This window comes from Malaclemys terrapin, chromosome 5 (genome assembly GCF_027887155.1).
Source record: "Malaclemys terrapin pileata isolate rMalTer1 chromosome 5, rMalTer1.hap1, whole genome shotgun sequence".
In the NCBI taxonomy this organism is placed as follows: Eukaryota; Metazoa; Chordata; order Testudines; family Emydidae; genus Malaclemys; species Malaclemys terrapin.
In genome coordinates, this window is record NC_071509.1 from 77,485,782 (window position 1) to 77,498,165 (window position 12,384).

Genomic DNA, 12,384 nt, shown 5'->3' on the forward strand with positions numbered 1-12,384 from the left:
AGGAGAGAGAAACAGGTTCGCTGGATTAATCTCATGCCTTTGGTTCGGGTAATGTATGGGTTAAAGAAAGAAGAAGTGGGACTGCTTAAGACTGTAGATGGAGTGGAGATTAAGGATAACCTAGGCATGGCACAATATCTAAATGAATATTTTGCATTGGTATTTAATGAGGCTAATGAAAGGCGGAGGAATAGTAGAAGTGAGACAGATGGGAATAAAGGAGTGGGGATTGATATTACCGTATCCGAGGTAGAAGCCAAATTTAAACAGCTTAATGGGACTAAATCGGGCGGACTGGATGATCTTCATCCGAGAATATTAAAAGAGCTGGCGCAAGCCCGTTAGCGATAATTTTTAATGAATCCGTAAACTCGGGGGTGGTACCGTTTGACTGGAGAATAGCTAATGTGGTTCCTATTTTCAAGAAGAGGGAAAAAAGTGATCCAGGTAACTACAGGCCTGTTAGTCTAACATCTGTAATATGCAAGGTCTTGGAAAAAATTTTGAAGGAGAAAGTAGTTAAGGACCTTGAGGCCAACGCCAATTGGGACAAGTTACAACACGGTTTTATGAAAGGTAGATCGTGCCAAACCAACCTGATCTCCTTCTTTGAGAAAGTAACAGATTTCTTAGATAAAGGAAATGCGGTGGATCTAATATACCTCTATTTCAGTAAAGTGTTTGATACGGTACCGCATGAGGAATTACTGGTTAAATTGGAAAAGATGGGGATCGATATGAAAATCCAGAGGTGGATAAGGAACTGGTTAAAGGGGAGACTGCAGCGGGTCATACTAAAAGGTGAACTGTCAGGCTGGAGGGAGGTTACCAGTGGAGTTCCTCAAGGTTCAGTTTTGGGTCCAATTTTATTTAATCTATTCATTACTGACCTCGGAACCAAATGTAGGAGTGGGCTGATAAAGTTTGCGGATGACACAAAAAGTTGGGAGGTATTGCCAATTCGGAGAAGGATCGGGATATCCTGCAGGGAGATTTGGATGACCTTGTAAACTGGAGTAATAGTAATACTATGAAATTTAATAGTGAGAAGTGTAAGGTTATGCATTTAGGGATAACTAACAAGAATTTTAGTTATAAGCTGGGGACGCATCGGTTGGAAGTAATGGAAGAGAAGAAGGACCTCGGAGTCCTGGTTGATCGCAGGATGACTATGAGTCGGCAATGTGACGTGGCCGTGAAAAAAGCTAATGTGGTCTTGGGATGCATTAGGCGAAGTATTTCTAGTAGGGATAGGGAGGTGCTGGTTCCATTATACAAGGCACTGGTGAGACCTCATTTGGAGTACTGTGTGCAGTTCTGGTCTCCCATGTTTAAAAAGGATGAAACCAACTGGAACGGGTACAAAGAAGGGCCGCTAGGATGATCCGAGGAATGGAAAATCTGTCGTATGAAAGGAGACTCGAGGAGCTCGGTTTGTTTACCTTAACCAAAAGAAGGCTGAGGGGGATATGTTTGCTCTTTATAAATATATCAGAGGGATAAATATCATGGAGGGAGAGGAATTATTTCAGCTCAGTACTAATGTGGACACTAGAACGAATGGATATAAACTGGCCGTCAGGAAGTTTAGGCTTGAAATTAGACGAAGGTGTCTAACCATCAGAGGGGTGAAGTTTTGGAACAGCCTTCCGAGGGAAACAGTGGGGGCGAAAGACCTCTCTGGCTTTAAGATCAAGCTTGATAAGTTTATGGAGGGGATGGTTTGATGGGATACAGTGATTTTAGTCAATAGGTCGATAACAATGGTCAATGATGGGATTTTAAAAGTTACTACAGAGAACTTTTCCAGAAGGTCTGGCTAGAGAATCTTGCCCGCATGCTCGGGGTTCAGCTGATCACCATATTTGGGGTCGGGAAGGAATTTTCCTCCAGGGTAGATTGGCAGAGGCCCTGGAGGTTTTTCGCCTTCCTCCGCAGCATGGGGCAGGGGTCGCTTGCTGGAGGATTCTGAGCGACTAGAAGTCTTTAAATAACGATTTGGGGAGTTCAACAGCTAAGTCAAGGGAGAGAATTCTTCCAGTAGTCGGTGGGTCAGGTTTTGTGGCCCACATCATGCGGGAGGTCAGACTAGATGATCATAATGGTTCCTTCTGACCTTAGAGTCTATGGGTTTCCCTCATTTTGTCCACTTCAGCAGAGAGGAGCAGTTTAACTAATTAAATGATTTGCAGCATTGACCACTCCAGTGAGAATCAGAGGGTTTCAGGATTCAAAAGATGTGTTCCAGTATGGTCTACTGGCCAGACTGAAGATTCATTCTGACTGAGATCATTCTGACCAATGTATTTATATAGCACTTTTCAATCAAGATTGCATGTGATCATATGCTAGGTTGAATTCTAGTTGTTGAAGTGAGAGGTTTTATGCTGAATGAACTGCAATTATGTAGTTTTTGCTGCTGTTTAAGATTGAGGACAGTGGTTGTATATGTATCTTGTAGAGGTAGATAATATAAATGTAATATTTGGAAGTGCAAAGGATATTCTTCTGTGATGGCTGCTGAATGACAATCCCTGGTGGTGTGGGTGAAGACAATAAAACTAATACATATTTTAGAAGTAATGGACCCAGAATGTTTTTAGCAGTATAATGGTGAACAATATACTGTAGGTGAAGTAAGGAAGAGTTACTTCTTGTGTTTTGCTTACCATACTCCTGCTAATACATGATGCTAATATTGAGGACAGAGTTAGAGAGTATGTGTTTTGACTTATTCCAAAATGGCAACAAATGTGTAGTAGAAGCCATATTGTAATACATAGGCTTTGAGTATATGTTGTCTGGCTATGCCTGAAGAAGGACAGGAGGCACTGAATGTGGTTTAATTAGGCTGCAACTTTATTCTTAACTGTCAGGGACTACCTGGTAGATAAAAGTGTACAGTGCAGGTAACTCAGTGATCATTTTCATATATACATAAATACTCCATCAACCCTCCCCCATATACCCATCCTGGACCCCAGCCAACCTGCAGCTGGGACTTCACCATCTCTCCAAATGAGTGTTGGGATGGGGGAAGAGGGGGCTATAAAGGAGGAGGGGTTGGCTTCCTAGTATGTTAGTCATAGAAGCCCCAAACCTGCCTTTTTTGGTACTTTAATGAATACTGCCTTTTAAATTCGTTATCAATCCATTTTTTTCTGATCACTGTATCCCTTCCCTATTGAGTACTTGCACTGGACATCCACCACATGCTTTCATAATGAGTTGTGACATCATAGCTTAACTTCTATTCCATGTTCGTCCCAACTAAGCCCTACCCCCAGTCCCCCTCCCCCCACCCGAAGCTGCTGTGGGAAAAGTGATAAACTCCCTACTTTGCCTTAGCCAATCTGATGGTGGGGGGGAAATTTCTTCCCAGCCCCCCAAGAAAGAAGTGACTTGTGCAATGCCCACAGCAGATCCTGACAACCTGCTATTTCACCACTTTCCTGGGTGGGAGAGGGGGTGCTGCTTTGCCTGGGTCAGTTAAAAGAGGGTTTCTCCTTCCTGGCATGGACCTATATAATACCCCTCGCTTCTGGTCACCTGCAGGGAGGGATGGGTCAGCGTCCCCGTGCTGACCTGCTCTGCAGCTGCTGTAAAAGTCACTCCATGTGTCTCTAATCCCTCAAAGAGAGAGAGACTTTCCTCCAACAAACCAGACACCCCCCTACCTCCCGCATAATGTATGATATGGTCATTAGTATGACATGTGAGATGGTAAATAAATTCCACAAAGGTTTTCGAAAGGATGGTGTTAAAATACTGAAAACCACAAACTGTCTAACAGCTGACAAAGCTGTTAAAGGTTACACAGGACAGAATATCTGACAATCTGATCAAACTACTTTCACAATATGAGCAAATGATTTATTCATTGGTTCTGAACCACCCCTTCTTATATGCTGTGCTTCACTGGCACAGTCTAGCCCTAAGCAATGGTGAAGAGAAGCAACCAACTATTCAATAGGGAACATAGACCAGTATTATAGCCCTTGCCAAATTCTCTGGTTGTTTCCCCCAAGGCCAGCATCTCCTCTGTCTTGTCTGGTTAGAGCTCCAGCCAGCAAATCCAGACCCGAGTCTTCATAACAATGGGAACACAAAGACTATGTTACCCTTGGGGGGATACAATAAGGCAGATGCCCTGGTTGCACTTTGTTCGGTGAGGAACACAACACACTCAGGACTGAGACACTTAGGTTTATTAATTCAAACCTTTATTTGGATTAAAAGCATACCTCATGATTTCAATTACCATTAAAGCAACGAATGACAGATATATGGAAAAAGATATTAGTCAATTAACTTCTCCTGGGGCATAGCACGGGTTTCTCTTAAGAGATTCCAACTATCCCCTTATTCCCCTTACACATACAGCATAAGTATTTCCCTGTTCTGTCCCAACTCAATCACTCTACATGACTCATGCTTATGACATTTCCAACACCATTGACTGTCAGAGTAAATCTTAGTGGTCACTCAGTTTTTATGTTCAGGAGATTCAAAAAATTAAAGTAGAGCCCTCTTTCTGCACTGTTCCAAATATCATCTCCCTTTGCAGTGAGGGAAGTAAAATACAAAGGATGCAGGATTTTTCACTTGCTGGGTCCAAAAAGAAAAAAGCTACTTTTGTTGAGCAAGTATATTTCCTGAAAACATTTTTTCCCCTCTACATATTAGAATTTTTGGTAAATCTGTTTGGTTTTTCAATGCTCTATTTTCTTTGAGATATAGTTTGGTCTATAACTTCTAATTGTATCCATCAGTTATCCTCAGCTCCCTTACTTATCTACAAGTCTTATTGTTGACTATTACTTTATATCACAGTAAAACCATGGTACATAAATGTACCACACATCCTAATGTAATTAGCTGTTAGAAAAGGGCACTGCCATTTTGTGCTCAAACTTATCCATTCTATGTGAATGTAAAATTACACAAGACAAATGTATGAAAATGTTATTCAGTTACTACATAATGATTAGATTAAAATCAATAACCAAACAAGACTTAGGGCCCAAGTCTGTGGTCATTAACATCAGTTGGTGTTTTGGGTGCTTAAGCAATGCACACTGGAAACCATAAAGATCATAATGTAATTTGTTGTAGTTGAATCATGGCAGACATCCTCCAAGTAAAACATAAAAGAGTAACATTTTTCTAGGATGTTTTAATGATATTTTTCCTGGTGGCTACGTTCTCAAATTAAATGTATTTTTATTTGTGCTGTGGTAGTGCCTACAGGAATTAGGGTTCCATTGCATTAGACACTATACGCATGCAAAGGGCCAAATCATGACTTTTGGTACCCACTCATGTAGGACAGAAGGGGACAGTGTGGATTTTGGATGAAGTTTTAGTGTCTCCTCTTATTTAATATAGTCAGTTTCCCTCCTTGTTTAGTCCTCAAAATTTAATAATATTAATATGTAAATCATGTTACTCTTTATAATGAAGATGTAATAAAAAATAGTAATTGATTTAAGGAAGAGTAGTACTCTCTTCAATGGCTTTTTAAGGTAGAAATAATAATTGTAGCAATCACATTATGCATTAAGTTCAAGAGAAATTTTGTCTGACTTTGACAAAAATGAAATGAGCAGCAAATAAGAACTGCAGACATCATACCTGTGGGATTTTAGGCAGAGTCTGTCCTAAAAGCTGCATTTCTTCTTTAATTTACATTTTAAGTGCTCATCAAGGTAAGAGGCAATGAAGTCAGAAGACTGAACGTGTAATAATTTTCTCTTCTTTTGAACCAGAACAAAGAAAAAACCCTTCAAGGTCAAATAATTTTTAAAATTGTAAGGGGTCTATTCTTTCACACCACATGAAGCCAAATTTATGCAGTTTAGATGGAAGAGTGGTGGAATGTGACTTTCCTCTCTGTTTTATGTGAAATTACTATTCTGTAGCCTACATTTTCATTATACAATGGAACTTTCATTATACAATAGAACTCCCTTTATTGCACAAGGGAGGCAGAGGTCCAAAAGTGGATGGCCAGTTTTAGCATGTATAACTATTAACGTCAAGGTCAGTATCAGCTAGAGGTTAACAAATAACTACTTTCACCAATATACTAGATACAAATAAGCTTTAACCCAACATTAGAAGTCAAGTTTCCTTATTTCTACATATATTTTTTTCTAAATTATTGTTATGGAGAAAAAAGAAAAATACCATTTTTTGTGTATACTTGAATTCCAAAATTACAATGAAATATAATTCCATACTGCAGGGCCATTTCAACTCTTCAGTACCAAAGATTTGCTGGGAATATTTGGTTTTCCTCTGTGTTAGCCTGGTATTAGTAGCATCCATATCTGACTTTGAATTACCACCAGTGTGTTCTAGTTACAGAACCTACAGAGTCAGAAACTTTTTGTGCATCAGTTTACTTATGCAAAAGCATCCCTCTATAATAGACCATGCTGGCCCTTTAAGGGCAGGCATGAGCCAGAACATCTGTTAAAGGGCCTCAGCCCTGTCAAGGCCAGGAATTTTTGAAGCTGTAGTCTCCACATCACTGCAGACTGGAATCATGGACTGCTGAAACAAAGGATGATGTACTATATAAGGGCAACTTTACATTCAGGAGGAAGAGAACTAGGGAGGACTATGTGGTGGGAAACCTGGAAGGAGCAACAGTAGTGGCTTGCTGGTGGGAGCTCTCCAGGGAACTAGGTTTTGAGACAGGTGTGGGGGTCTGTGCTAAGAGGGAATGAAAGCTGGGTGGGGCTTGGTGAATGCCATAAATACAGAAACAGCCAGAAATAGTAAGTAGCCCTTATAAAGAGGAACAGCTTGAACTTTGGGAAAAGCAGCTGTTTCACTACATATCCAGGACTGGAGCCTGGAGTAAAGGGAAGACTTGAGCTCCCTGCAAATCATGGTGGTCAATACCCCTAGAGGAAAAAGCCTTGCTTTCAGATGAGTTGAAGGATTGCAGTTGTATGTAGCATGATATAGTCACAAGCATAAAGGAGTAGCAGTAGTGCCAGGAGCATGGACATAAGTATGTAGGATAACCACTGTTCCCCAACTTGTTCATATTTTAAGCTTAGTTGAGTTCCCATTAAATGAGTAAAAAATAAATTATAGTCCAGACTTTAACATTCTAATCACAGTCATGTTCTTGGACTCCTAGGGCACTCTTCTGCATCTGTGTAATTACTCATGTATCTTTTTGTTCTTACCACATATCTACACATTGGCAGCATAGGGATATTAGCTTCAGGAGGCTAAGGGAGAAAGTAAATAGTAAGTCAGCTTGCATATAAAGATGAATTTTAGCTCTTATTTCAATACTGAATAAACAGAATGACTTGCACAGGTCTCAACCCTCATCTTTTTACTTTGTTGTCGGTGGAGCTGGTAGTTTCAGTATACAGCATACCTCCGAAATGCATAAGAAACACAAACAGGAGACTCATACAATTTTTATAAGAAGTGTAAGTGTGATTCTTATAGGTCCTTCCTGGATAGATCTTATCTGGTCCTTACTAAGTTATAACTTCCTCGTAATTCAACTTTGCTTGTTTTTAAGTAGTTTGATTTTTCTCTCCCTATATACCATCATATCACTGGGCATTATGCATATGTAGGAGGAAGAGCAGGGGACTCCAGTACATTCCAGATGACAAAAAGCAATCCATCTAAATGATAAAAGTATCTACTGCACTGTGCATGCCAGTTAGCTGGGCTGGGAGTTGAAGCGTTCATGTGGTGAAGGGGAGGAGAAACCATTACCAGTCCCCCTCAGCAGATGCAGTAGTCTCTCTGCTGCATAGTGGTACATCCTCCAGCCTGATCTGCTCCTCATTCATCTCCCTTGTACAAGAAGCCAGATATCAGTGAAGCTTAACTTCACAGGGGAGAGGAGTAGCACTCCCTGCATGGTAAACAAATTCTGTCCCACCCTTTGTGCAGTGAAACAATCCCTGTTCCTATGCCATTTTGCAAAGGTTAGATTAGGATTTGCTTTGGAAGAAACAATCATTAATGTAGGTCTGATACGTCTGATAGAGGGAAGGTATTTATAATGCTGAAGAGTTCGCAACCAGATGTAATTTTGGTATCTCAATGGATGCTTTTATGGTTTCTTGTAGAAGAATGTATGGAACATCCATAGACATTTACAAACTCTACAGACTTCTCTATAGAAGTTGAATAGACATAAGATTTTTATTTATAAAATATAGCATATGATATGGGCTCCCAATACCAATGGGAGATACATGAACCCTAAAGGAGAAATGCACCAATTTCAACAACAGATGTATTGATTTTTCTCTTGATTTGTATAAAATATAATGTTAAGGAAGAAGATTGGTTTTGTGTATGTGAGGTGCTCAGATAATACAGGTTGAACATATGTAAATACTTAAATGGTATTTTCTGGAAACCTTGTGTAAATTACCTTCCCAGCTGTATTTCTGCTTCTGTAGGTGTCATTCTTAAGTACCAAGAAACAAGACTGATATTGATTACTATAGCTCAAGCAATATGAATCAACATGCATGGTATTTTCTTCAGTTGCTATTAGGTCAAATGAGTGAAAAATAGGTCAAACACACAAAAGCTGGCATTCCACCAAACACACAGATACCCAGGCTTACAACTATTAACAGAAAGTGAGGAAATCTGAACTAGCAGAGAATGTTAAAAATTTCTTTTAAAACAAAGACTTCATCTTTTCTCAGAAGCAACTGTGACATGAACTTTCTATGACTTTCCAGTAATTCCTGGCAGCCTCTTTTGTGTGTCATAATTTTAAAATCTGATATCTAAGGACCTGCGAGAGCTAGAAACAAGTGCATTAGCTGGGATTCTCCCCTTTTCATTAACATAAATTTCCTATTTTAGTCCTAATAAATCACAAGATTTCAGATTTTAACCCTGTCACTTGCCTGGGACTGAATGATGTATGTCTAGCACCTCCAAAACGGTGCAATTTTGCTATGGAAGTTCCATATTGGGATGAGGGCCAGAAGTAAACATTTGTGTGCTATGTTGATTTAAAAAAAATGACAGTACTTTAGAGCTGCGCAGGGATTCGGAATATTAGAATAAGTCCAGCATGATGGAGTAATGGGTAGAGTGCAGGTAAGGCCATCAAAGGTGCATGATGTATGACATTTAGCATATTGATATTACTCTCCCTTGTATTTGTTTATTTTTAAATTTAACAATCTGATTTGTATCCCTAACGCATAAATTTGGCCTGCCTGTACATGAGTATGAACAGCCTGAAATTGAGTATCTGATGTGGTTCCATCAGCCAACTCCCCTGCCCCCAGAATAGGAGGTTGTAGCAGCAACAAAGGATGCCCTGAATCTAAACAGGAGGATTCTGTCCCTTTTTGATTCCTGCATAATCCAAAGCAATGCCCAATAACTGGGCTTTGAACAAGGAGAAGATCTGGATTTAAACTTTAAATCTTTCAAGTTTCAGTGTATCATAAAAAGTTACATTGGATTTGTCATATGATTTTCAGCATTCCCACTAAGCTGTCAACAAATTGACCATTACCTATGGAAATAAGAATAGCTATTGAGATGTTTCAGTACCTGAAGTTAGAGATGCTACTTCAAAATATTGTGAAATAAATTATCCCTGTGTTCTTAACTATCTTTCAAAGTGTCCTCTGTGACGTTCACACTTTAAAACGTTATTTACAATATAAATGGCTGAATATGAAGTTAAAAATAAATCTCGACCTTTTAAAATGATTTCTAAAGGTGAAATACATTAACTAAATACCACTAGCTTTAATACAATTTTAGTAAGTACGGGTCCTGGAAGATCATGTTGTGACTCATGAAATCCACCTTACTACATTTCAGTTGCCTTTTTGGATTTGATTCTAAGCAGGCTCAGGATTGAGAGGCTATTTTAAATCTTTAGCAACTTTGATCTTGAATCAACCCTTTTGAGGTAATTATTATTCAGTATTTAGATGGCAGCATTTCCCAAAATGTTGAGTGCTTTCTAAACACAAAGCAAGATGCTTTGTTTCAGTTGTGGAAACAACCCAGAATGGAAGCTGCAGTTTTCTGAGTTATGTGGAATACTTTTGAACTCTATGGTTTTAGAAGTGGGCTTTCCATTCTTTTCAGCAGATCATGCTGTATACTTTATTATAATTTCTATAGTATCATAAATGTGCATAGTGCATGATATATCTTTTATAGGTCGCTGGTAATAAAGATTTACCTTGCACCTGTACCAAGCCCAGGTAATTAGGGTTGGCAAAGGAGAGTTCCTCAAAGGCGAAATTGCTTAAATACTTCTACATATGCATATAAAAGAAAAGTTTTAATGAAATTCACTAAACAAATCATTAAACAAACACATAAAACCTTCCTAACCCCTAATCCTCCTGTGTGTGATGTCTTGAGGATAGACTGTCCAGATTCCTGATTGAGGCCCTACTTCTGGGTTTCATTATGACCTCTTTATGCCACCTCTGTTGGGCCACAAAGTCAGCAGAATTAGCCATTAGTGAATACCAGCCCAGGGAATTCTTCTGGTGGCCTATTCCTGATGGAATAATAGCCTTGTAACACAACTCTTACAGCACCAAGAGACATGTTGTGTTGGGGAATGGAAGGTGTATGGCAGGACTGTGCTATGTTCAGTCCAAGGGCCCGGACTAGAAGATCTCTTGAGATCCCTTCCATTCCTACGATTCTATGAGTCTATATATTCTTTGCAGTCATTGCAGATAATTGCAGCTTTATAACAGCTCTTGGGTCTTGTCTATTTTATGCCAATGATCAGAGTAGTCCCTGACAGGTTCCAGAATCTTTTTTCCCTCACAACCTTCCCAAGCTGTGCTAAGTTAGCTCAGCCACAGCTCAGCTGGGGTTTTTGAAACAATCAAAGAAGAGTTTTCTCTCAAAGAATCCAACCCAGTTTTTACACATTGCATCACATACTGGAAACAGGACTTCAGGATTTTAGTCAGTGGAATAGAAATACACATCGAGTGCAGACATAATTAATGAAGCTCATAAAATGTGTGCCTCAGTACCTTGATTTAAGAAGCTCACCAGCATATTGGGATATAATAAGGTATGTGTTCACATGTACAATGCATTGCATACAGCTTACGTTTGCAAATCCTGTATGATAACTAGAATAGTGAATATATACTGGAGATGGCATCCTACACTAGACAGTGCAATGCTGGAGAATATGCTTATAAGCAAAAAGTACTGTCATTGGTGTTCTTCTACTTTTCTCCTCTTCAGTTTTAAAAAATATTTTTGTTTTCTTCAATGCTTTTCTTTTATGTACTGTCTTTACATGTTTTTGTTTTTCCTCCCACAATCAAGCTATGTTATGAGTGCTGAATGCTGATTAAAAAATATTTAGGCTAATATAACCTAGTCTTTTTTGATTCCTAAACACCAGCCCATCATTTTTTGACTATCAGACAAATTATGCTTGATAATTTTGATAGCATCTATTCTAGTCTACAAATGGAATTTAAGGTTTTTTTTTTTAGTTTTTATTAGATTATTTGTGGAAAAATGATTAAGGTCTGTCATTAATCTTTTACTATTTTTTATTTTGACAGGAGGAAACCAGTAAGGATGTTTATGTGGTGGTCAGCTGTTTTATTTCTTGGATGCATTTCATTGGGAGCAGAAGGGTGGCCAGCCAAGGAAGGATATGACTTTAAGCCCTATCAGCCTCTAGTAAGATTACGCCACAAGGTACTGATTATTTTCTAGCATTCTTCGCTTTTCCACAAATAAGGAATAATTGATTCAGTAGACTTATTTTATCAGCGTAACCATTTAGAAAGAAACTCTTTCCAATAATGAAATCTTCAGAATATTGCTCTGATTAATCAGTATAATAGAGCTGCTTTGCAACTCTCCAGGGATCAAAACAGCCTTAAGTCTAGTTTCCATAGTCACAAGATAACTTCCCTTGCATAGGGTGATTCTCGAGTGGTACAGAATCATCATAGCATCTCCTAAACTGCTCCTCACTGGGCTGCCAGTTTAGGTGAGTGGCCATGGAAAGCTATACCTGGCTGCTATACTGGGTCCTGGGGGTTGCCTGCAGTTGGCATAGACTAAAACAGCCTTTTAATTGCTTTAACTTATGCCAAAGACAGAAGCAGCACCTGGACAGCCTTAAGATCTAGGCATGGGGCCACAACAGTGACTTAAAACCACCTTTGCCCCCTACTTCTGGGCTTGTGCCAGGTACACTTCAGCTGGAGAATCAGGGCCATTATCTTTATTAAATATCTAAGTATTTTGAAACCATCAAAGTTGCTGTTAACATTTCAAGGTGTTTTAGTTGAATTTCTTTGTACCATTTACAAAATATCAAAACTATTTCCTGATATTTGT

The 12,384-nt window shown here is 39.1% G+C and overlaps 1 protein-coding gene across 2 annotated transcripts in view; it reads left to right on the forward strand.

The window, feature by feature from the left end:
• The window catches only part of FSTL5 (follistatin like 5), a 561,350-nt gene that overhangs the window by 27,594 nt on the left and 521,372 nt on the right, over positions 1-12,384 (forward strand). For both annotated transcript variants that reach the window (XM_054031073.1, XM_054031074.1), the window contains exon 2: positions 11,595-11,733. In XM_054031073.1, the coding sequence (XP_053887048.1) occupies positions 11,611-11,733 (123 nt within the window). In that variant the 5' untranslated portion in view covers positions 11,595-11,610. The remainder of the gene's footprint in view (positions 1-11,594; positions 11,734-12,384) is intronic.